Source organism: Zingiber officinale, chromosome 5B, assembly GCF_018446385.1.
Source record: "Zingiber officinale cultivar Zhangliang chromosome 5B, Zo_v1.1, whole genome shotgun sequence".
Classification (NCBI taxonomy): Eukaryota; Viridiplantae; Streptophyta; class Magnoliopsida; order Zingiberales; family Zingiberaceae; genus Zingiber; species Zingiber officinale.
Window position 1 is genome coordinate 79224770 of NC_055995.1, and position 25460 is coordinate 79250229.

Here is a 25460-nt window from a genome sequence, read left to right on the forward strand (position 1 = left end):
CCAAGGGTCCTAACAAGTGGAACTAACTGAACCTACCCTTTACTAATCATAATTGGTTAGACCAAAGTTTTGTAGTAAGTTCAGTGGATATGACAATTTAAAAAAAATTTAATGTGTGGTTACTCTAATGATGTCCAGGTGACTTACCATAACTTAGAAGTTTATCCAGAAAATGTCTGTTTGTTGAACCCAAAGCTAAACTTAAATCTAATACAAAATTAAACCAAAATCTAAAATTTGACTTAACTCATCACATAAAATCATAGGATCTCTTTATCTGAAAACTTTGACTTGGTGAGATAAATAAAGAATTAAATTTTAAATTAAATAAAATTAAATTAAAGTTAAAATAAATGTATTACATTCTTTTAAAAATATTTTAAAAATCCTTTTAAAAAATAATTAAAAATTATTTTAACAATCCTTTAAAAATTCTTTGAAATTGATTTTAAAAAATCTTTTAAAAATCCTTTTAAAAAATATTTTAAAATTATTTTAACAATCCATTTAAAAATTCTTTTAAAAATTTTTTTAAAAGAAAATCTTTTAAAAAATATTTAAAAATTATATAACAATCTTTTTAAAATTATTTTTAAAATATTTTAAAAATATTTTTTAAAAAAACTTTTGAAATCGTTTAAAAATTATTTTAATTTTTAAAAAAAATCTTTTTAAAAGTATTTTAAAAAATTATTTAAAAAAAATCTTTCAAAAATTATTTTTAAAATTATTTTAAAAACTATTTTTAAAATCTAAAAAAATAAAAAAAAACTTTTACAAATTATTTTAAAATTCTTTTAAAATGCTATTTAAATATTTAACTAAAAACATAAATTGAAATAACTTAAAATACAATTAAAACTAATACTTTCTTTAATTAATTATTTAATTAATAAGAAATTTAAGTGGATAAGTGAATTAAGAGTTAATCAATATACTATTAATAGTGATTAACTATTTTTGAATTCGTAACAAATCATTTTATTTAACCTAAAATCTAATTTTAACTTAATTACAGCCTAGGTTAATTTTTAATTAATGATTAATTTAAATAATCTTATTTTAACTAATCAAATTTAAATAAACAATTATATAGAAATACTTATTTAAATAATATACTTGCTAAACATAAGTGTTGTTAATACTAAATTTCCTAAATATTTAGGTAGAACTTCTTATAGCTAACAAAAATAATTAGAAGATGCTGGGTTAAGGGGGGAAGGGTCTTGAAAATATGTTGCAAAATTTAGCACATTCATACCTTAGTACGACTTAAGGAGAAATGTTAACTAAGGAGGAATGTTAACTTAAGGGGAGGAATGGTTCAATTATTTTAAAAATATTTTAAATTTCTTTGAAACATTGATTTGAATTTTTTTTTTCAAAATTTGTAACTTACCTTCAACACACTTTGAAAAAAATATTTGCTTTGAGAAAGTTTTTGAAACATCAAATCTTTTTTAACTTGGAAAATTATTTCTTACCTAAAATTTTTTTAAAATAGTTTTTTTAAGAAAAATTTTCTTCCACTTTGAAAATATTTTTTTAAAAAAAATTCTTTAAAATCTTTCTTAGAAAAATATTTTTATTTATCAAATTACTTTGAAAAGTTTTCTTTAAAATCATTTTGGAAATCTTTCCTTAAAATTACTTTGAATTCCTTAAGTTACAAATTTTTTTAATTATTTTAAAAATATTTCTTACTTTGAAATTTTTTAGAAATTTTTTCTTTACAATTACTTTGCAAATATTTACTTAGAAAATTTTGAAAGAGTTTTCTTAAAAATTCTTGAAATATTTTCCTTGAATTTTCTTTTTTTTTTGACAAAGTCCTATTTGGAAAACAATTTTGCCAAAAATTTTACTTACACACTACTTTTAAAAAATATTTCCAATTTTTTCAATAGACTTCTGTTTTGCATTTTGACAAAGTATTTTTTATTAAAATCTGGCATTACTTGTTATACCTATCCATCTTTTACCTTAGTTTCTTTTTATAAATGCTAAAGGAGAAGGATAAAGGTTAATATAGAAAAAGAAAAAAACAAATAAATCTGATCAAGTAAATCAAATTCAAATCTAACTGAGATCATTGGTTTATATTTTAAATACTGACTTTCAATATTATTTTTTTTTCTAATTTTAACCTAGGTTATCATTGCATCAAAAAGAGGAAGATTGTTAGTATAATTTATACTAATGATCTAACTCAGGTTTTGATGAATGACAAAGGGATTAAAGTTAAAATGTTATTGTGATCTAATACATATACCGAGCTTGCATAAATTGATATGTCTAGAGGACCTGACACTAGGATGAAACCCAACTAGGTCTGAGGGTTCGATAGTTGGTACGAAACTCAGATAGGTCAAAGGACAGACCAAATATCTAGTAGAAAGTCCAGCTGAGTCTGCAGGGCTTAACAACTGGTCGAAATCTAGTTGGATCTACGGACCTAACCACCGACATAAAGACCTAGTGGGTGAGAGACTAGTTGATAGAATGCAAATTGATAAGTGAAAATAAGTCACTAAAGGAGAGTGACTAAGTGAGGACACGTCCCGATTGAGGGGGGCAGTGGGTGTTGGTCCAGTTTAGATTTATTTTGGATGTCTAAACTGATACCTTGACTAATTCCTGTTCTTGGAAGGATATGAACTAATTAATACTCCTTATTATGATTATATTAAAACTTGTTTTGCATGTTAGATATTGTCGTGTTGAACTAACCTAACTTGCATGCAAAAGGAAGAAAAAAGACCTCAAGTGAACAGTATTCGAGGCGCCTTCAAGCATTAGAAGGCGTCTTCGTACTGTTCATGGAAAATGTCTTCGCTGCTATGGAAGACACATTCCAATGAATAAAATCAGACTTTGTCGCAAATAATGAGCGAGTTCATATGTTGGAGGCATCTTCAAGGCTATGGAAGACGTCTTCCATAGTCAATAAAAGAGCATTTCAAACAAGACTTCATAGACATCACTTCTACGATGCCTTACGCATCTGTTTGAAGTTCCGACTGCTCCAGCTTCTTACTGTTGCTTCATAGAAGTTTGTCTGCCAGCAAGTTACTTTTCTGAGTCATTTGATCATCTTCATCGGATTGATAGCAACACACGAGCGCACCCCAATTATTGGTAAACGTTTAATAGTATTACAAATCTTTGTACTACTGCTTTAAAAAGGGACACTATCTCTATCTTTATGTATTTGATATTACTTGTTCCAGTTATTCCAGAAGAGATATTTAATGGTTTACCTATCGATAGATCCGTTGACTTAGATCTTGAAATAAGAGTCACGGAAGATTCTGAATCAAATAAAATTGATCGTGTTTTTTTTTATGTTATTTAAAATTTTTCTTTCCGCTGTAATTTTAATTTAAATTTTTAAAAATTACTCTGGTATAAAGAAATTCGTCATTTAAACCCACCCCTCTCCCCGTCTCACGATCTAACAGCACTTAAAATATGACAAAAGGTTATATGCTCATCTTACATGATACAGTCTACCAGCCCGTGATAAGATAAAGATAGTTGAACCAGAGCCTCATAGGTAAGTGGCATATAGGAAATGAACCCTACAAAAAATAGACTCCTCTCGCAAATCACCATCCGAGTATTCTAGTGGACCCAATTACGGTCTTAAAAGCTAGAGCTGCCGAACGCTTTAATGATCTCTCTCCTGGGAACTTTATTTATTTTGTGTACTATTTCTTTCCAAAGAAAGAAAAAGCAAAACTTGTTCTTTGTCTGGAAAAAGTTCAACACGATGCAGTTGCACTAAAGACTGAGTGAGTTCATCAAGCAACGTGAAGACAACGCCTGCACGCCCCAGGTCTCCTAAAACGAACTGCAGACTGCAATCATCCTCGAAAATTAATTAGGTGGAGATTTAAATTATCCAAATAAAGAAAAGATAATCATCTTAAAATTTAGTTAACTTCTGAATATAAATTTAATAAATTAAAAAAATTAAAAGATAAAAATTAAAAGGATTTTTTTTATTACATATGTTTAATTTTTATTTGTTATCAAAATAACCCTTTATTTCACTTCAATTTACTTTTTTCTGAAAAATAATTACATTTTCGATGATATTATAGCAAATATGAAATGATATGTGCTACACAAATGTATTCACTTTTTACTATCACGACTTCACGAGTACGTCTCCTCTTGGAATGCAAAACTGAGCGAGAATGGAATGGCTAATCGTCTCATCTTCTGAATGGAATGGCTAATCGTCTCATCTTCTCCACCCCACGCTGCAGCTACCTACCTCACGATCAGCAGCGTTAACGCCATTAATTCGATTCTGACAGCAAGCACTTCCCCTACGTCAATGGCGGACGGCGAGGACACCGGACACGCTTCCATTCCAGAATCCATGCAGCAGCAGCAGCAGCTGCAGCTGCAGCTAGCGATCGATGGCCGAGTCCGACGGAACGGGCAACGAAATAACTGAAGCTTCTCGTGACTCGGTCAACTTCATTAATGCGCCAAACTCATGGATCTTCTCCGGGCCACGTTAATTTCTCTAAGCCTTTCGTCTTAGTCAACAAAACCATGTAATTTTTGGCACTAAAGTAAAGGTAATTTTATTTTCAAAATAGTCCTCAGTTTTAAAAGTATTTTGAACATATCTGTAAAGTTTTTGATAGTGCTCTTCCTCGCACTAAGAACTCTCCTGGAGGGAGTCCATTCGGTAGTCTGGGAACCACCATAGCGTATAGCCACGCGGGTATGCAGATCGGGTTTGCCCGAACCGCATCAGTTTTAATAATGATGTGAAAACGTCTTAATATAATATAGTAATATAAGTGGGGCAAAGTGAAAAGTTTAATCCGTTTTATATGTGAGTGTTATGAGTTTGCCTTTTCTTCCAACCAACGATGGCGGATCATGACGCGGAAATCCTGCGAGAGCTCGAGACTCTTAGCAGGTCGCTCTCCAAGTCCAGTGCCTCCCGCCGTGCCGCCTCCCTCGTCCTCCCTCGCTCGTCCAACACAGGATCTGCCGCAGGCGGAGCTCGGCTCGTCGGAGAATCCTCTCGTTATGAGCTCGGCAGCCAGTCCTCCCGTCGCCAGTCTCTGGTCTTCCCGTGGAGCGTTCGAGGCTGGAAAACCCCGCACGGCGAGAATGCCGGCGGCCGCGCGCCTGAGAAGATCGCCCAACAGACCGAGGACTCAGGCGAGAGGCGCCGGGGGATATGGAACTGGAAGCCGGTGCGCGGCCTGGCTCGACTCGCCATGCGCCGGGTGGCTTGCCTCTTCTCCGTCGAGGTCGTCGCGGTCCGGAACCTGCCGGCCTCCGCCGACGGGCTCCGCCTCTCCGTCTCCGTCCGGAAGAAGGAAACCAAGGAGGGGTCCTTGCAGACAATGCCCTCTCGGGCGGCTCAGGGGAGAGCCGAGTTCGAAGAGACTCTGTTCCTCCGGAGCCACCTCTACTGCAGCGGCGGAGCCAGCACCGGGAAGCCGCTCCGATTCGAGCCCCGCCTATTCCTGATCTCAGCGATCGCCGTCGACGAGCCGGGCCTCGACTTGGGAACGAGCGCCGTCGACTTGAGCTCCCTGGTCAGAGAGTCCATCCAAAAAAACTTGGAGGGGCACCGCGTCCGGCAGTGGAACGTGGCCTTCCCGCTCTCCGGGAAGGCCGCCGGAGCAGAGATGGCTCTCGCGTTGGCATTTCAGATCATGGACGACGGAGGCATTGGCATCTATAAACAAACAGCGCACTCGGCCAAATCAAACAGTGGCATCGCCAGAGACGACGTCGAAGCAAGCAAACCACCGATCTTTGATCGAGAACAAGATCTTGACCTGCCAGATTACGATGTCGTCGACAAGGGAGTAGAGATAGTAGCGTCGGAGAACAGCAGCGAGAGGACCTCAAGCGCCTCGAGCGAGGTCGTCAAAGAGGTGGTGCATGACCGCGCTCAAAGAAGCAGAGCGAAGGAGCTTCATCTGATCGCTAGGGAGATTAAAGAGCTCGAGATGTTGATAATGGCGGATGCTCCGGAGACCAGAAAAATGACTCAACAACCAAAGCCCCAAAGATTGGACACGGAGGAGGAATCAATCACGAAGGAATTCTTCCATCTGCTCGAGATTGGAGACGACAAGAAGGAGCTCAAGAACGGCGAGCACAACCTCGCCGATCTTACTCCAATCGCTCACCTCATTCCAGATCTCGGAAAGAACTTGGGTTGCATAGTTCAAACAAGCGACGGGGGCTACTTAGCGTCGATGAATCCTTTCCACGCGCCGGTGTCAAAAACAGATACCCCGAAGCTTGCCATGCAAATTTCCAGAGAGTTGATCGTCGGAGACGACAAGTCGGCGACTGGATTCCAAGTGTTCCAGAGGCTGGCCCTGTTGGGACCAGAAGAACTGTGTTCCAAGCTGCTCTCCTTGACATCCATGGAGGATCTGACGGGCAAGACAGCAGAGCAGATGGCGTTCGAGGGCATCGCATCTGCCATAATAAGTGGCCGGAACAAGGAAGGAGCGAGCTCCAGCATGGCGGCCAGGTCGATCGCGGCGGTCAAAAAGATGGCTGCAGCGATGAACAAGGGAAGAAAAGAGAGAGCTTCGAGTGAGGAAGCGATGACTCTGGATGAAGTCTTGTTCGTTGCCCTGCATAAGATGGAGGCCATGGCCGTGGACGCCCTCAAAATCCAGGCTGACATGAGCGATGAAGAAGCTCCCATGGAAGCTCCACCTTCCGATAACACTCTAAATTTGGTCCTTAAACATGAGGATTGCTGCATGAACTGCAGCAGAGCTACAATTGTAGTGGTGATTCAACTGAGAGCTCCATTGAGGGGGTACGAGGCAGTGGGGGCTCCCATGATAGCCATGGTGCAAGCCATGGCAGAGGATCAGCTGGGTGAAGTAGCGGAGGAGGAGAGGAGCTTCAAGTTGGAGAGTGTTCATGTGGGAGGGCTCAAGTTGGGTCCCAACAGTAAGGCGACTGCATGGGATGGAGAGAAGCAGAGGTTGACGGCCAAGCAATGGCTAGTGGAGAATGGAGCAGGGAAGGCAGGAGGTGGGAGAAGGACGAGGAAGCAGCAAGCCAAGAGGAACCAAGATTTCATGTGGAGCATTTCTTCGAGTTTCATGGCTGGTGCATGGCTGAAGCACGTCAGAAACCCAAATTTAATCACAGTTTAATTTCCTCGTAATGAATGTCCTATGACTGAGTAAAACTCATGCATGTTTGAAGACTCTTTCCATCTACTTCGTTTTATTAATAATGGAAAATTCGACGATCCAACAACAATAACAATAATGAATAAATAATATTATGTCTGCAAATAACGAGACAGAACATGGGTATATGATACAGCAATGTTTGGCATCAGCATCTCTAGTTGTCAATATGATGAACAACACATAACTCAGCTGATCTGACAAATCTCCTGATTCCAAAGTCTAATTGTTGTAGTATTCATGTAGGAAAAGATTGCCATATCGAATGCTTCTTGTTTTTTCTTTTACTTTTTCTCTTGGAGGTGATAGGAGAAGGAATGCTATCAACATAATCTTAAACTTGAGGGGTTTTTTCCTTCTTACTGAAGAAACCTGGTGGTATTCTGCAATCGAAAATGTATTTAAGCGTAAGAGAAAAGAATCAGGAAGATAGAAATCCAACATCATGGCAGAATCACCAGGGATTTGAAGTTTACCTACAAGTTTGAGGTACACTCCATTTGAAATTGCTAGATATCCTTACATCAGGTGGCAGGGATGTGAAGTTCCTCCAATCATCAAGCATTGCTCTTAGATCATTAATCTTTCTGCGCAAGCCAATGCAGCAGTTTGCGTGCATCGTGCAGACCTTATTGAAGTTTCTACTTAGCTCACAGAACCCTCCAAAGCGCTCCGTGCTGAGGAATCTTAATTTCACACCTATGTCTCGGATATGTTGGTCGAACTTGATAAGGTTAAGTACATTCTGCTCATGAACACCAGGAAATCTGGCACGCGAGGAGTACCAATATTTGAAAAATTCTATGGTTCTGTTGTTGGATCTTGCATAATTGAATCCATTGTTTGGCGAGTTCTTTAGATCGGTAGGATCGCCCTTGAATCTGTCACAGGATATCTGGAAGTCTCCATCTGAATAGAAATAGGGGAATGGATTTCTGAACCACATTATATCTACATCCTGCAGAAAAAAACAGCAATTCAGTTGATTTTGTTTCAGTGTCAGGCAAAGATGTTCTAACTATGAAACAACAAAATATGTCTCGGCTGAATGATCAAAAGCAATACATACAATCATAGAAAGACTAGTTTGAACTTCTCTATGAACAAGGATTAACAAAAGGGACCATGCAAATCTTCTTAGTATCTTTCCAATTTTTTATAGGATATCTCCCAAGAAACAAGGCTAGTTTGAATTTGTTATAACCACTTGAACCTCTTCTCTATGTTTTAGATCCTTCTCTAAACTGTTTCTTTTTACATATCAACAACACAATATCCCTGTTAATCGACATTTATTTATTTAGCTTTAGCTTGAGTAAAATGCTTCTTCATTCTCTTTGAATGGTAATTCATTCTAAGCATATATATCTACTAAGAACTTTGAATCATACAATAGATAATGGTTCTACAGGTTATCAGTTAACTGCAATTTAACAAAATAAAGTAAGAGAATCTGGTAATATGCAAGTCCCACCTCCCTCCCCCACCCCCAAAGGGAGTGTTATAAACAATGACAGCTTTTGATGCTCTGTAAAGCTTGAAGAAAGAACATGATTAATCGACCCCATGATTGAGGCTTTTAATGACAGAAAATGCATGAAGTAACAGTATAAGCTCAAATAAGAACCCTTATCTGGTCTTCCAGTGGGGCCTTGTGGCATTCATTTTCTGTGTTGCTTTATCAATTTGCAAGTATGAAGAGATGCATATGACTGATGTCTCATTACATTCGGGCCCACTATTAGATTTGTTAAACACCCAAATCTTAAGTACATGATGGATTCAGTAATTGACACTAATGATCAATAAAAAACAATTTCTGTTTTGCCGACATGAAATGATCATAGATTTTTGTTTTTGTTGTTTAATGGATAGATATGTTTTGATTGCATAGGCAGGTAGGTATGAATATTGGAAGCAGCTGCAAGTAAAGAATGTTTGGATGGTAAAAGATAAATGAAAAGTATGTTTTTTTTTTCTTTGCTAAAAGTTGCCGTAAATGGCGGATCCGTCGATGGAGAGGTCGTCGATCTCACCGAGAAGACGAAGTCGAAGCCTTTCTCCAGCACCAGGCGCAGGAAATCGAGCCGCGCCCACATCATGTCTAAGTATTCGGGCGAGTTGAACACCTTCTCGGCGGAGAAGTCTACCCCCTCGACCTTGAAGTCTAAGCAGTGTCGGTGCACGGCGACGCACCGCTCGTATGCCTTGTCGTCCACGGCGACGATGACCAGGTGGTTCAGCAGCTCTCTTGTCCCGTTCCCGATGCGGAAGCTCTCCAGGAACACGTCCAGTACAGATCCGGGCGTGGACCAGAACGCATTCAAGGAGGTTATTATCACCGCGTTGTCCGCGGTAGCAGCCGCTTTCAGGACCCTCTCCAACCTCATTTCCTGGCTTTCCTGTCATCGCAGTATTGCCATTTCGTCGGAACCCTAAAAAGGTATCTTTCTTTTCTGGGAGGGAAAAAAAAACAGAGGCAAGACTCACTGTCGCATCCTGCGGAACAGCAGGAGCAGAGCTCGCCGGTTCATACTGCAGCTCCGGCGGGGGATATAAACTCGGAGGCGGAACGGAAGCCGCCAGCTGCTGCTTCGGGACGACAGGATAAGCATGGATGAAATCGACTCGGCGGGAGGTCGAGGAAACGAAAACCACAGGCGCGGTGGCGCGGTAGAGGAGGGTGACCGAAAGGGCGACAACCCCCACAAAGAGCAGCGGGGGCAGCCACCGGTGGAGGAAGCCGTCCGCCGCTTTGATTCCGTGCGCAGACGAAGGCTTCATCGCCGTTGGTGCGAGGACAACCACGTCCACATGTAAGAAGACATCTCGGCAGATGACAAGGCTTAATCATGGCGCTCGATGTCGGTTGGCCTTTCCAATCAGGCCGGAGAACCGACCGGCCAAACAAACCTGACTCGCACCGGTCCGAATTAATAATGGATCGTTAGGTGATTACGGAATCTGGAAATTAATATTGTCGCTGGGCATGTTAAATTCACATTTAAATTAAACATTATTTATTATAAATATATTTGGAATCAGAGGACATTCTTTTCTCACTACCAAAAATCTCTACAGTTGCACACTCCCTCCTTGAAATGGTGGAATCGGTTAGCGTCTCGTAGAGTAATTGTTCTGTTCGTAGCTAAGGCGATGTACTTGAATGCATTGTGGCAATCTCCGCACACCCGCAGGTTCTTCGTAATGAGGATAGTTTGACGATCTCCCGATTGAAGAAGCGCAAATGCAACCGCTAATTTCTCGCTGTGGTAAACGAGGGCGTGCTCTTTCTCCTCCTCCTCTACGTCGTGCAGGGCGCAACTCGTGTCGGCCCTGTATCCCAACCTCCTCATTTCGACGAACAATTCCTCCAACTTTCGGTAGATACTCGACGATTGTGGATGCGATCGGTCACCCCCTACGAAAGCATGCACGACACCGGCAATCTCTACCCAACTACATCCGGGACTCTTAGCGTATCCCTTTGCCTTCTGAGCTATTCTAACTTGTGCGGCCTCACTGAACCTCCCCGTCGCGCTGTATAAGTTAGACAGGACGACAAAACTCCCCGTGCCTTCGGGCCCGAGCTTGTGGATCATCCTTGACACTTCTTCCCCTAGCTCGATATTTTTATGAATTCGGCAAGCGCCGAGCAAGGCTCCCCAGACACGAACATCGGCCTCGAAAGGCATTCGTTCGATGAAGCCGTAGCCTTCGTTCAACAAGCCTCCGCGGCCCAGGAGATCGACCATGCAGATGTAGTGCTCCATCCTGGGAACAATTTTGTACGTCTCCTGCATTGCGAGAAACCAGCGTTTCCCTTCGCTCACGAGCCCCGAATGACTGCAAGCAGATAAGAGGCAAATGAATGTGACATCGTCGGGCGTTAAACCTGCAGACTCCATCTTCAAGAACAGTGAGACAGATTCATCACCCAGCCCATGGATTCCGTAGCCAGCGATGATGGTGTTCCATGAGACAGTGTCTCGCTTCGGCATTGTATCGAACACTCTCCGTGCCGCGTCAATTCGCCCGCACTTCGCGTACATGTCTATCAGAGCATTGCAAACGGAGGAATCTGAGGTGAGCCCGTGAGAGATTATGTAAGCATGACTGCATTTCCCGTGCTGCAGGGCAGCCAAGTGAGAGCAAGCAGGAATCACACCGATCATGGTCGCAGCGTCAATGTCGATGCAGGAAGAAGACGACGACGCCATGTCTCTGAAAACATCAAGAGCTTCTTCAGCGTTCCCATTTTTTACGCACCCCGATATTATAGCACTGTAAGACACCGTGTCCTTTACGCTCATCTCATCGAAGAAACGAATTGCATCTTCGACAGTTCCGACTTTAGCGTACATTGAAAGCAGAGAATTTGCTGCTGTTACGTGCAGAAGAAGACCAGACTTCACCAAGTAATTATGTATTAGTCGACCGCTCTCGAAATCAGAGAAGTTTGCGCAAGCCCGCAGAATGATCGCGAGAGAGGTTGGCCCCGCGAAGAGCGATCCCTCGCGCAGCATCATCCTGAAAAGTTGCAGTGCCTCGGCCATCCTGCCACACAGAGTGTAGCCTCCGATCATCGCACTCCATGTCACCTCGTTCCTGAAGCTCATGCTGTCGAATATTCTACGAGCACGAACCAAGCACTCGGATTTTCCATACATGTCCAGCAATGCAGTATTAACCAGAACATCGTCTTTGTCGATGCGTCTTCTGATACAGAATGCATGGATAGTTTTTCCTTGTATCAGGGCCTTCGCTTGGCCGACGATAGGTAGGAGGGCCACTATTGTGGAAGGGTTCGGTATGTTTCCTGTCCGTTGCATTTGAAGAAGACAACGAACTGCTTCTTGGTACCTCCCATTCAGTGCGTAACCAGAGACCAAAGCGTTCCATGCAACAACATCTTTTTGGGGCATTCTGCAGAACACCTCGTGTGCATCCTCTAAGCAGCCACATTTCAAATACATGTCGAGCAAAGCAGTAGACACATACACATCCAGTTCCAGCCCTGCCTTCTTGGCGTGCTCGTGTATCAGAATTCCATCCGCAAGCGCCTCCAGAGCCGAACAAGCCTTCAAGACAAACGGAAATGTGAACTTGTTCGGCGCGATTCCTGTATCGAGCATTCTCTGGTATAGCTCAACGGCACGACCAAAGGGCCCATTCCAAGCGTAAGCCCTGATCATGGCGTTCCACAGGAAGACACTTGGTTGCGGCAAATCGTCGAACGCAAGACGGGCGGACTCAATCTCGCCGCATGATATGTACATCTGAACAATCTTTTCGAGAAGAGGATAGTTTCCGGCGAAATACCTGTGACTGATGATCCGGCGATGGATCTCTTTGCCGTCTTCGAGCAGTTTGAAACGAATGCAAGAATCCAGAATTTTGGTGTAGGCGTTGCCGTCGACGGCGGCAAATTGAGGCGGCTGGAATTGTTTGAGGGGGCGATGGACTGGAGGTCTCGAAGGACGAGGAAAGAGCGATCGGGCAGTGGATTTGGTGTGAAACTGAGCGCCATGGCGGCGGGGAAGGAGGAGAGTTCTGTAAGGTATAAGGTTGTAGCAGCACGTCGATGACAGCATCTCTCCGTCAGGATTTGGCCGTTATATATTGAAGATATATAAGTTCACTGCTAAACTAGGCCCGACCCAATTAGGATTAGCCCAGGCTCATTTCTACGACGAAAACCGGGTTGGTGATGGCGTCGCCGGAGATGTGGCGGCCCCCGTCGCTCTCTTGCAGAAGGTGGTTGGCGATGAAGAAGCTGCGTTGACTTGTGTAATTTTAAGTCGAATAAAAAGTCAATTGTTGGGTCTTCGACAGAGAAAAACTTTTTTTAAAAAAATAAAAAAGTGTGGCTGCTGGGATTCGAGCCCAGGTCTCTACGGCCACAACGTAGAATTCTTACCACTAAACTACAGCCACATGATGTGAATTGGTTTGTAAACTTATATTAAAAGGAACTAAATATATTTTTTTAAGAGTGAAAAATGATTTATACAGAAGCAAATAAAATAAAATTGCATCACGATGACGTGGAACGGCACACAAAAGACAAGTTCGGATCCTCTGACTCGGGTGATTCACGCTTCAGCCTACTGCGGTAGACGTCACTGCCCGGGTTCTTATTTGTCAGCTGATACAATCGAGTTGAGAATCCTGATTCTGTTCTAAGATAAACAGCAGATCTACCTTGGCATTTCCTCCACTAATCGTACTCTTCTACTTCGCCGTACGTATTAAAACAAGCAAATTAACCTAATCGAACGCGTCTGCTCACCGGCTCTTCGTCTACCTAATCACCGAGGCTTCTTCCGTGCGTGATTGTTTCGAATCCCATCGGCGATTGCGAGGCGATTCGTTTCGATCCAATCGGAGCTCTTCTTCTTCCCCTCCGCTCCCATGGCAACGATCGGTAAAAACAGCATTAACGCCAAGCTCGTGAGTCAACTGTCCGATCCCCCCAGTCTTTCTGTACCCTATCCTCCCACCTAAAACGCGGATCTCCTTCTATCGTAGGTCTTGCTGGGCGACATGGGCGCCGGGAAGTCGAGCCTCGTTCTTCGGTTCGTCAAGGGTCAATTCCTTGAATTCCAGGTTCTGTTTGCTTTTCTCTCTTTTCTTCGGTGAAACTAATGTGGAGTTTCGACTTTTTAGAGTTGAAAGCTGGACTTTTTATGGATGGATTTATTATCTGGTTACAGGAGTCCACGATCGGGGCGGCTTTTTTCTCACAGACGTTGGCGGTGAGCGATGCCACAGTAAAGCTTGAGATTTGGGACACCGCGGGACAGGAGAGGTATCATAGCTTAGCGCCCATGTATTATAGAGGAGCAGCAGCCGCGATAATTGTGTATGATATATCAAGAATGGTAGGTGCTGTGTTTTGATTCTTTCACTGGATAAAAGTCCTGTTTTTTCCCCTCTCTTTCTGTTCCTGGCTTCGTAACTTTATTTTCTCTCTTATGAGTTTAGGATTCATTTGAGAAGGCTAAGAAATGGGTTCAAGAGCTTCAGAAACAAGGTAAGCTCAAGATAGAATCTTTTGAGCTTGCCAGTTGGATTCATTACCCGTTTAATCTAATAAGGATACTCAATTCTAGGTAATCCTGACATGGTGACTGCTCTTGCTGGGAATAAATGTGATTTGGAGGAGAAAAGGGAGGTCCCAACGGAGGCAAGTTTTAGTTTTTTGCCTACTAGTAATTCTTATTAAGCTCGATTTTACAATTACATTGGCAAGATAACTCTCTTGTTGATTGAACCTTTAGCGCAGCAGTCTGACGATTTATGCTCTATATTTTTACATCCAACGGTACTATTTCAGTGTTATGTCTAGTAATTCTTGGCAAGTTTGACTTTCTGTCTAAACTTGCTCGCAGCAACTGATGCACTTATTTTGTAGTTTTACTAATCAACTCCAGATATCATTCTTGGGATTTTAATTATAAAATGGAGCAACTAAAAATTAGAAACCATTTCTTTGCCTATAATTGCACTTAATTTATTTTTGGATTTTGTTCCATAACTTTTAGTTCTTTTTTATTCAACAAAAAAATTGAAGGTATAAAAATGATTTTTGGAGTTGAGGCAACCATGGATTAATAGCCAAACTAAGAACTGCTAAACTTCCTTCTCGGTCATGAATATGCATTCCCTTGATTGCCTTGCTGCTAAAAATCATTGTATAGTGGATTCCCTCATTCATCTATCTTATATTTGATTGTTAAGTACAAAATACACTGCATAACTTTTTCCCTGATTATCCTAAGAAATCTGTTTCAAGTCAACTAAAGATTCAACAAGCAGCTTTAGCATATTACAACGACCAATTCCTCCATGCAATTGAGTTGGATTAATGCTGTGACCAGAGCATTTTTTTTAATCTGAAAACACTCATCTTAGCTAACACTAGCATTTGTTGTAATTCACCTCTACTTATTTGTCTATCCAACATCTACTCTTCTTTGTACTAGGTGGGCAGTTTACTTCTTGGCATGGATGTAATGCTGCTTCCTGTAGAAGATACTGAAATCATTTGGATTTTAGATCTTTTGTAGTCATTCAATGTATTATAGTCTTTTTTTAGCACATCAGTTCACATGCAGAAGATGCAGGGTCTAGAACATGAAATTAAGCTGATCACCTTATCAGTTCGCCTAACTTAATTGACTGGTAACTAAAATTCTCTTTGGGAATTAGAAAAATGAGATTATTTTAAGATGGTAAACCCTCAGGGGGATGCTAATACATGCTTTTATAGGTAAATACCTTTCAATTGTGCAATAGATGTGTAACTTGTTCAGATTTTGTAACATTGTTGATATTTAGAACTCAACAGTTTTGTTGTTTCTCATTTTAAGTAACCAGTAAGGTAGTTACATCAACATTTATTTGGAATTGTTTAATTGATTTGTGTAACTTACAGATTTTGTCCCATGAAGTGGGTATTGTCATTTGCATGAACTTTTCATGACTGCTTTCCCCTTTTTTACGTGCAGGAACCCAGTGCATTTGCTATTTTCATAATTATTTTTTTTCAAAAAAGTCTGCTTCGTTTTATGTGTTCGTTTTATGTGTTCAATCTACAAAATCTTCTCAAATTCTTGATCAGCTACAAGTTTATTAACTTGCATTCATAAAACATGTCACGAAGGCTTTTCTTATTTGCATTGCAGGAAGCCAAGGCATATGCTGAGGAGAATGGTCTTTTCTTCATGGAAACCTCTGCTAAAACTGCCATCAATGTGAATGACATATTCTATGAAATAGGTATAATATTTCTTATCTTTTCTACTTGTGATGAATGAGATTGTTAGTATATGGCATGCAACCATTAAATAAGATTGGTTTATGTAAATTGAGGTGAGAATCGAACTCATTATTCTTGATAATTAATGGATGTCCGGACTCATATCACCTTTTTTTTTTAATCTTTGCATATCGTAACCGAGAACCAACAGTAAAGTTGTTGCTTTGTGGCCAAAAGGTCACGGGTTCAAATCCTGGAAATAGCCTCTTGCAAAAAAAATGATAAGGCTGCATACAATGGATCCTTCCCCGGGGTCACAGGAGCTTCGTGCACCGGGTTATCCTTTTTTTTTGCACATCGTAACTGAGAACCAACCTTGGATAGCTACACTTCCTATTGAGGTCAACCTCCTAGCTGTGCTTATGTTCTAGTCTCACCACCATTTAGCTGAAAAAGGTTCGATAATTTGAACGCCTAGCTTATTCTTCAGATATTCCACCCCCTTTTAGCTACCGTTAGTTGGTAAAATATATTATGTATAGTTTCTTCATGAGACTCGTTTTCAGCATCCCATAGCACACAGACTGAATCAGGCAAGACAACCCCTTTCTTCATCAAGTTAACTTTCATATTTACTCTGCCCGAGTGAATGACCCAAGGTAGACGTTTCACCTATCAATGTAAGACCAGCATTTCAGAGTCTCAAAATATGAAAATCTGTTTACTATATTTCTTATGAGGTCTAAGATATTTACCCTGCAAAATCATGATAGCAATTTAAATTTTGACAATCAGAAATCAGAATGATGTTTCTCCTTCCTATAATTTTCTTGGGTGACATTTCATATGTATATCAATAACTTTGAGAGATGATTAAGCCTGAAAAGTCCCACTGCCTGAAACAAAACAGCAACCAAATCCCAAATCCATTACAAAGAGAAAATTAAATCCTGAAATAGTTGCAAAAAGCCATGCCTTTGAACATTTCTGTTCTTACAATCATCAGCTAGGTTTAATTTTTAGCAAAACGTCTTGGAACAAATTTGATTAACTCTACTCATTGATCACTTATGTTGGGTCTTCAAAGGAGAAAAACTTATATGTTTATATTGCTCCACTGATCTAGTCTATTTTCCTTAAATTCATCCTATTGTAGTTCCAACTTTGGCTATGTTATAATTCTTAAACATACATAATGTACTTGGTTCAAAATTCTAGTGATTGAATTTTCTAGGTGCTTTATAATAGTTTTTTAAGTCTTACACCTGTATTAATGTTCAGAGGACTTTTTATATTTCTCTATATATATATTTTTTTATCCTTTATGTAACAGCAAGAAGATTACCTCGGGCTCAACCAGCGCAACAGCCAGCAGGAATGGTTCTTTCAGATAGACCAGCTGAAAGATCGACCACTTCAGCTTGTTGTTCTTAGGTGCGAACATTTTGTATTTCAGGAATCATCTTTGTGTCAGGTCATGGAATAAAATATGTAAAACCAGTGTATCAATTTTAAAAGGATATTTAATTTTACATCATTTTTTAGTTTTATTGACAAAACCTCATCCACATGAATTATCAAGTGTCAGTTCTTCCTGTTAATTATATCTCAGCACTATGCCCCTTTATAAAGCCTCCAGTTATCTTTGCAGGTTACCTGTCGTTTGTTGATAAGTGAAGCTAATTAAATCCCTGGATGTGCAACGAGGAGTCGTCATGAAGTTAAAGATTTTAAAAAAAAAAAAACAATGTGCTACTGGATTATCCTGTTTCATATCCCCTCTCCGCAAGTTTGTAGACCCTGTAAATTTGCATTATTATGTTCTTTGCTATATCAGCTTGATTATGATACTTGTATAGTTAATGTGCTCGGTTATATGGATCTGTGTGGATCACTAGTATGTTTTTTTATCCTCTTGCGGTGTAATGCGGGAGCAAAGTAGCAAATGCATCTGGACCAAGAAATAAGATAATTGGGGAGGTGACTGAACAATCTGGGGAGGTGACTGAACGAGATTGTATTGATTCACTTTCGAACTTTGACTGTTTGCCAGATTAGAAAGAACAAACTGCATATCTTCATATGAACTCATACACTCAGTACATCTCAAGCAAGAAAGGGAACACGATCTCAACAGAACTGTTTTGCTAATAAAAATCTGGAGTAGATGACTCATAAAATCATCATAAAGCAACGTTACAAGAGTGTTGAGTGCTGACTAATAAAACTGCTCTCGGGTCTCAAGTCTGCGGAGCTTGTTTCTCCTCGGCAGCTGCCTCAAATGTCTCTCCAGGAACAAGCTCCGGGACATCCTCGTCATCATCTTCACCCTTTGCATAGCCAGAAGCAGCAGCAGAGCTAGATGCTTGTTTCTGGAACTGTTCTGCAATCCGCCTCAAGTTCTCTAAATTATCAGGGCCTGAAAGCAAAAACACAAATGATGCGCAGCTGCTTAAAAACTAAAAATAGTTTGGCCATCAAACATGCATCTTGCTCCAGGAAGATGTTGCTGAAATATGTCGTATCAAACCTACAGAAGCAAGCTAAAGGAGTGTGTAACTAGTAACATATTAGACTGATACACTCAACTTTGAGTACGTATTATAGAGCAAATGGCGTATTTTGCAGGAAAAAAAAATAACATATATATATCACGTAAGCTAAATAATGCATACCTAGTTGGTTGATGATCGAAGGGAGCAAGTCTTGAAGCCCTGTCACCAAATTAAAGCATTATCGAAAGCAATGTATAAGTGTACTTAACAAGCAATTGTTATGTTAAACCATGACTGAAGGAGCACCCCATTTTCAACTAAGCTATTCACTACTTCCAGTCTGGGGATGGAGTATACGAGTAGCAGTACCAGAAAAGAAAAGATTCATTTTGACATTTTCTTTGACCCGGAAGAAAATATACAAGTCGAGCACAAACAGTCAAAAATGGAGTATACGAATGTACTCTTAGTCTGCGGAGAACCGCTAACCACCCATGTATTGGCTGCAATGGAGGCTTGCACTATACAGGAAACAAAAATGGGCTATTAGAAAAATGTTTTACTATATGACATAATGAGTTTACTACTAAGAGCAACATGAATTTTATGTACCTTTGGGATTAAGAAACTGGATGACAACATCATCTTTGAAGATGTTGACTTCTTCGATAGCAGGTATAGTATTTACTCCGATTCTTTTCAAAGTGCTTTGGAGCCTTTTGTCATCCGTAGTCGGAGTCTTGTGAACTGCCTTCTTCTTCCTAGCAAGAGTGAAAGTTGAAGATCAGCAAATAAATTTATCAGAAATGTTCCAAGCAACTAGATGATTGAACACACTGAAGAACGAGTCCATATATCTTCTGATATCTTTACTGAGAAGTGGATGAAATTTAAGTCAACTTTCTTGTCACTGAATGAAAGTATCTACAATAATAAAGTTGAGATGATAGGAACACAACCACTTGGCAAGTAGAATGCTAAATCTCTATGATTGAGTGAATTCCTATTATTCAGAGAAATTGAATACAGTTAGTGTAGTGAATCTTGGAATGATAAGATACTGTCCAAATGTGTCATAGAATACATACTCTCGTCAACACGTAAGGAAAACTAACAAAGTTATAATGTCAAAATTAACCATAACCCGGTGCTAACAGATTATTCAGAAATAATGCTTTTCCAAAAATATTAACTTCAACGCGAGGATAGAAGAAAAGTGGTCAAGGGGAAAAGAGTTTAAAACTGGCAATATCATGATCATGAAAATATAGGGCTTTTCCAGGTGAATTGATCTAAGTTTGTGTGCCACAAGATTAGTAAAAGGGATTGAACATAATAGACACTTTATATTCTAAAACCTGCGCATACTGCCTTTTCCACCAGTGCGGACGGCGCCTGCCATCTTCATGAGCTTCTCTCGATTCATCTGGAATGTTCACTCAAAATCTGCATTATGAAAGAATATGTTTTTTGAGTCAGGATCAAAACTGGATCAGGCACATAGTAACCATGCGAGAACATAATTAGATTAAAAACAAATATCTTTACTCAGATAGGAAGCATAAACATTATGAAACCAAAGGATATGTAAACATGGACAAATCCAGTCAAATAGAAATGCTAGGATAGTTTTGGTCAATTTTCAGGCAGTTAACTCAATCTAAACATATCTGGACCAGATCGCAAAAGAGCATATGCATGACTACATCTGTCAGGTATTATTACACAACTCTTTAACAAGTTTATTGTAGCTAGTTAATAAAAGAAACAATAGCAGGAGGTAACACACTCTAGCTTTTGGTTAATAAATTCCATGAATCACTTCATCTCAATTGAATAAGCAAAGTACAAACTCATACAACTCCAGAAAAATAAAGGGGAACGAGGTATTTTAGATTATTCAAAATCCTAAACTAAATCCATCCAACAAAAGAAAGCAAAGATAGATAACAAACTCACTTTTCGCCCTAGAGAATATAGATTAGCATAAAGGTGAAAGCAAGGACACTTCTAGAGCTTGGGAACTTGAATGATTTGGAGTCTTGATGATTCCAAACTCATAGAGTTGTCTGGGGCACTTGAGAGCAGAATGAATGAGATTTTCCATGTACCACTATTGTCCAAACACCTTTAAATGAGCTTATATACCCAGATCTAACATTCAACTCAAAACGATGAACGTGATGCCTCCAGTCGATTAGATAAAGTGCTTCAGTTGGTTGAACGTGAAAAATCAAAACATTGGAGCTAACAATACTAAGCACAGTAGATTCAAAGATACTTCTAGTCCATGGATAGTATCTAGTCAACTCACAAACTTTTCCAGTTGATTTCTCATTTGACTGCTCAATCCAATCGACTGAATTTAGTTGGAAATGAGCCACTTCAAGGTCCGAGACCTAAGCCATTTATGTGAAACATCTAGGAAAACCTCTTTTAGACAAATAGACCACTTAAGCATGTATTTGATCGAGTTTCGAACTCTATCTTCGATTCCCTATGACCATTGGTAGCTGTCAATACTTCTAAATATAAGTCCACATGAGGACTTAAACAATAACACAAGCTCTCAACTAAAGCTATCGTACATTCATACATGCTCTACTCATTACAACACCCACAAACAATAAACATGGGCCGCATGATCTTCAAGTTCTTCGTGCTTAGCATCCTGATGCCTTGAGTGGTAACTTCATTCATTTCCACTCAAGTTTAAGTTCATATCAGGTTGTCTCACACAAAATGGCCAACAAGTCATCTTACCAACACACTCAAAGTTCACTTTCGTTAACTAATAACACTAAGATCCCTAATTACAAGTAAATATCATAAGATTGGATGGTTCAATAGATTTTTTTTAATTATTTTTATTTCTAGCCACTTCCTTAACTAGTAACACTAAGAATCTCAGAGAAGCCTCCCACCAAAAACTGAAATTAAACCCAAAGCATCCTAGACACCTTATTTCTCTTCTAAACAAATCGATGAGCTTATGTAAATTCAATGGCTGGTTTTACTGGTTTCATCCAACACCAATACCAACAAAAACTGTCCTCCACTCTGCAAGTTTACAATATCGAACCACTGGCGGAATGCTAGCCCCAAAGAAAATGCTTCAAAGTTCAAATCTTGAAGCCTCACAAACCAAGGCATGGAATATTTAAGCAGCAGCGTACTGTAGAACAAAAGCCCGATTTCCATCGATCGATCCCGACAAAAGGAACAGGAGACTATAAAACCGACGACCTAGCTCAGCAAGCGATTATATCGGGAAAAGGAAAAGAGAAGCGCTTACAATACGATCTGGGAGGCGGACGCCGGAAGAGGAGGAGGAGCTCGAGAAGACTTTAGGGGCTGGGATTTGGGGAAGGCGATGGGTACACGGATAAGGTGCGCTTAGGCCTTCGACGAAGACCGTCAATTGTTCGTAGAGAAACTTTACTACCGTAGCTACAATTGGTCAGACACAGTAGGCCCCATTCAAACCCATCCTAGATGACCAATTGTGTAATTGGTATTAAAGAAAGAGAAGAAGCAAGTGAATTAAATCGAACCATCATTAAATCTTTGGCAATTTAACATACAGCGCACCTAAATTTCTGAATTTATCAAAAAAATACATACTAATTTTGTATTTATCAAAGACATTACCCTCCTGATAATCTGACTTTCTCTATCATTTTTTTTCTCTACCGTTTCTCTCTCTCTTCTCTTTTCTCTCTCCTATACATGCAACTTCTCTTATTTTACCTCTCCTTTCTTCTCTTTCTTCTCTGTTTTTACAAGCATGCAAAATATATAAATAACATTTTATAAGATTTAGTTGATTTTTAATAACATTTTATAAGGTTTAGTTGATTTTTAATAACATTTTAATACATTTGGAGAAGTCAAAATAAATAATGGATAGCATATTCGAACTCCTTGCAACCTTAGAAATCCACCAGAACTGAAATTGATATAATCGGAGCTCTCTAGGTCCATCAATGAGTTTCGGTCAAAATTCACTGATGGACCTAGAGATTTCAGATTACACACATTTCAGTTCCTGTGGATTTCAGGGGTTACAAGGAGTTCAAATATGCTATCTGATCTCATCCAGAATCTGAGTCAGACGGAGGCCGGGTGAGCTGTCAGTGATGTTGACGAGAGGTGACCGAGCTTCTCCGAAAGTACTATTGAGGATGGCTGACGAGGGGTAATGACGAAGAGAATGGTACACGAGTCCTGCACACACTCAGACAAGCATCCTACACGTTAGGGACCAAGAACCAGGGAAAAAATCCCCGGAGCAGGCCCTCCGACGCTCAAGTCAAGTACTTTTTTTCACAGAAACACAGTAAAAAATGCATAAAGCATAAGACAGATGCGAAAAAGTTAGTCAGTGCGCCTGCGTAAGGGAAAGGACCCCCCTTTTTATATGGCAGTGCGTACTTCTGGCATCTGACAAGTGTCAGGGAATGTCGGATGTCAGACTTTGTCTAGCGGTGAGTGACGTGTGGCCCCCTCTTATAGGTTGAAGGAAGGTTCTATTAGCAACGAGTTACAGACCGCTAGAATATTCTCTGACACGCACCAGTTATTCTCTGATAGGTGGTTATGATTCCCTGAATCAGTTGTCGTTTTTGCGGATCAAGCATGGGCAAAAGACCTCTTGACAACTAGCAGTCGACGAGCCTGACCTGGATATATCTGAGTAGTCTGTTGTATCCTGGCCGGGTATGACAGGTTCTTATATGTGAGCCTTCTTGAGAAAACCAGACCGGTAGAGATAGTTCCCGCTCTTCCTTCCGTGTTCCTTATGCCATCAGTCTGAGTTCCTGGTCTAATCATCTCAACCGAGCAATCGATCTGAATTCCAAGTCTGGTCCTCTCGACCGAGCAATTGATCTGAATTCCCGATCTAGTCCTCCCGACCGAGCATTAACTAGATATCAGCTTTTAACAGGTATAGCCGTAAATTAGGTTCGGGTGAGCCCTATTTCGGTTGGCCGCAATAACTCATGCATTCGGAGCCTCGGAAGAAGAAAACAAGTCAAAAGGAGCTGGAAAAGCTAGCTGGAGGCGCCTTTAACGAAGTGTTGAAGGCGCCTACGCTGACTGCAGGCTTGGAGACACCTTCATTGCCTTGAAGGCGCCCTCAACCTTGTCCAGGCCGCCCTCAAGGCCATTGGAGGTGTCTTTGACCTGGCCAAAGTGGCCGTTTGTAATCGGATAGAGTTTTATCTGGTCAAATCCCTTGGAAGCGCCTTCAACCCCTTTGGAGGCGCCCTCAAGACTCGAGATAGAGTTTTCAGGAGCTATATAAAGGCTCCTGGAGCTAGGAAATTATTCATTCAATTCTGTATCAACTTCCTAGCGACTGTTGAGCTTCTAGTGTGTAAAATGCTTCTCCGCCTTCAGAGAATGAGACTTTTTTTAGTACGCTTTTTCAACCGCCTTGGATTAACAACCTTCTTGGTTGTAACCAAGTCAAAACGATGAGTCTTCTTTCTTTTCTGTTATTCTGTCTTATTTTATTGTTGCTATTATTTTAGAGTTGAAAGTTTTGGGGAGGGTATTTTTTTCAGGCAATTCACCCCTCCACTCTTGCCGGCCCCGCTGCACCAACAAGTGGTATCGCAATTAGGTTGCCTCAGAAGGACTAACCACCGACTGAAGCACAAAGATAAGACGATGGCCGAAACAAGCATTTATCCCTCGAAATTCGACGGAGACTTCGCGACATGGAAGCGTCGAATGGAGGTATTCTTTAAGACTGAATTTGATATACTTCTAATCATGAAATATGATTTTTCAGCCCTCAAAGACAAGGAAGAATACAACTGGACGAAAAAGGAGCAAGCCGATTTCGTGGCCAACGGAAAGGCGGAATTTCACCTGCTCAACGTTCTGTCTCCCAAGGAGATAATGCGGATCGGAAGCTACGACTCTGTCAAAGACCTCTGGGAAAAATTCCTGGAGCTCCACGAAGGCACCTCAGAAGCAAAACTAGCAAGGCACGACATCCTCCGAACTCAACTAACAAATCTCCGGATGAACAACGGTGAAAAGGTAGCGCAACTCCAAGCAAAGATAAAGGAGATGATAACTCAACTGACCAATCTCGGAGAATCGATAACGAACCGAGATTCTATCTGGTATGCGCTCAACGTCTTCCTAAGAACTCCAGAGTGGGCATCCTTAGTAGATGCTTATTACATCTCTAAGGACTTTGAGGTAAGTACTTTAGAAAACTTATTTTCTACTTTCGAACTTCACGAGTCTCGAATTGTAGAGCCGAAACAAATAGAGAAGACAAACCTCAACGTTGCCCTACAAGCCGAGATGGACGATCCCGACTCCGAAGCGTCGATCAATGAAACTGAAGCAGCACTATTGGTAAGGAAGTTAAATAAATTTATTAAAACTAACAAATTTAGATCGCAGTCGAGGAAACATCAACGCAACAAAAGGACGATCCGATGCTACAACTGCAACAAGGAAGGATACATCAAGGATGACTGTCCAAAGGTGAAGAAAAAGAACAATGAAAAGGTAAAGTACAAAAGACCGACGTCCTCGAAGCGCAAGAGTCTGAAGGCTACATGGGATGAATCGTCATCCTTGGAATCAGAAGTCGAAGCATTCTCAGGAGTAGCACTGATGGCCAACCATCAAATATTTGAAGAAACCAGCTCAGAGATGAGCATAGATGAAGGGGAGGATCATCAGAAGAAGAAAGCTGCGATGAAGGGGGAGCATCAGAAATAGAGGTAAGTCAGGTACGTAAACTAACTCCCAAGTAGTCTTTTCAATTCATCAAAGTACTCACTAAAGATTTAGTTAAATTAGAAAAGGAAAATAGTGAGTTAAAGTTAAATTTAGCAAAAGCATGTCCTTTAGAAATAGGGGTGTCAAAAATGAACCCGACCCGACGACCCAACCCGAATCGACCCGAAAAAAAATCAGGTTCAGGTTGGGCATTTTCGGATTTGGGTTCGGGTT

General features: G+C 40.4%; 5 protein-coding genes and 1 non-coding gene across 7 annotated transcripts; 2 read left to right on the forward strand and 4 right to left on the reverse strand.

The window, feature by feature from the left end:
• The first annotated feature begins 4891 nt into the window (after window positions 1-4891).
• LOC121984634 (protein PLASTID MOVEMENT IMPAIRED 1-like) lies at window positions 4892-7284 on the forward strand. Its single transcript, XM_042537686.1, has one exon. The coding sequence runs from the start codon at window positions 4896-4898 to the stop codon at window positions 7173-7175; it is 2280 nt and encodes a 759-aa protein (XP_042393620.1). The 5' UTR covers window positions 4892-4895; the 3' UTR covers window positions 7176-7284.
• LOC121984635 (uncharacterized protein At4g15970-like) lies at window positions 7284-10044 on the reverse strand. The gene is made up of 4 exons (XM_042537687.1): window positions 9705-10044; window positions 9251-9616; window positions 7691-8172; window positions 7284-7597 (listed from the first exon to the last, which is right to left on the reverse strand). The coding sequence occupies exons 1-4, from the start codon at window positions 9996-9998 to the stop codon at window positions 7549-7551; spliced, it is 1191 nt and encodes a 396-aa protein (XP_042393621.1). The 5' UTR covers window positions 9999-10044; the 3' UTR covers window positions 7284-7548.
• Window positions 10045-10111: 67 nt separating this feature from the next.
• On the reverse strand, window positions 10112-12996 carry LOC121984633 (pentatricopeptide repeat-containing protein At3g16610-like). The gene has a single exon (XM_042537685.1). The coding sequence runs from the start codon at window positions 12806-12808 to the stop codon at window positions 10277-10279; it is 2532 nt and encodes an 843-aa protein (XP_042393619.1). The 5' UTR covers window positions 12809-12996; the 3' UTR covers window positions 10112-10276.
• Window positions 12997-13079: 83 nt separating this feature from the next.
• TRNAH-GUG lies at window positions 13080-13151 on the reverse strand. The gene has a single exon. It is a non-coding gene; the product is annotated as a tRNA-His (tRNA).
• A 324-nt stretch (window positions 13152-13475) lies between these two features.
• Window positions 13476-17853, forward strand: LOC121984636 (ras-related protein RHN1-like). The gene is made up of 8 exons (XM_042537688.1): window positions 13476-13667; window positions 13746-13823; window positions 13931-14098; window positions 14202-14250; window positions 14330-14403; window positions 15905-15998; window positions 17312-17412; window positions 17630-17853. The coding sequence occupies exons 1-7, from the start codon at window positions 13629-13631 to the stop codon at window positions 17410-17412; spliced, it is 603 nt and encodes a 200-aa protein (XP_042393622.1). The 5' UTR covers window positions 13476-13628; the 3' UTR covers window positions 17630-17853.
• A 179-nt stretch (window positions 17854-18032) lies between these two features.
• LOC121984637 (basic transcription factor 3-like) lies at window positions 18033-21916 on the reverse strand. Of its 2 annotated transcripts, none has more exons than XM_042537689.1 (6): window positions 21769-21916; window positions 19832-19919; window positions 19086-19234; window positions 18938-18994; window positions 18654-18692; window positions 18033-18397 (listed from the first exon to the last, which is right to left on the reverse strand). In XM_042537689.1, exons 2-6 carry the CDS (start codon window positions 19897-19899, stop codon window positions 18219-18221), a joined length of 492 nt encoding a protein of 163 aa, XP_042393623.1. In that variant the 5' UTR covers window positions 19900-19919; window positions 21769-21916; the 3' UTR covers window positions 18033-18218. The 2 variants fall into 2 exon arrangements, with proteins under 2 accessions (XP_042393623.1, XP_042393624.1); XM_042537690.1 differs by lacking the exon at window positions 21769-21916 and adding an exon at window positions 21650-21668.
• Between the last annotated feature and the right edge of the window lie 3544 nt (window positions 21917-25460).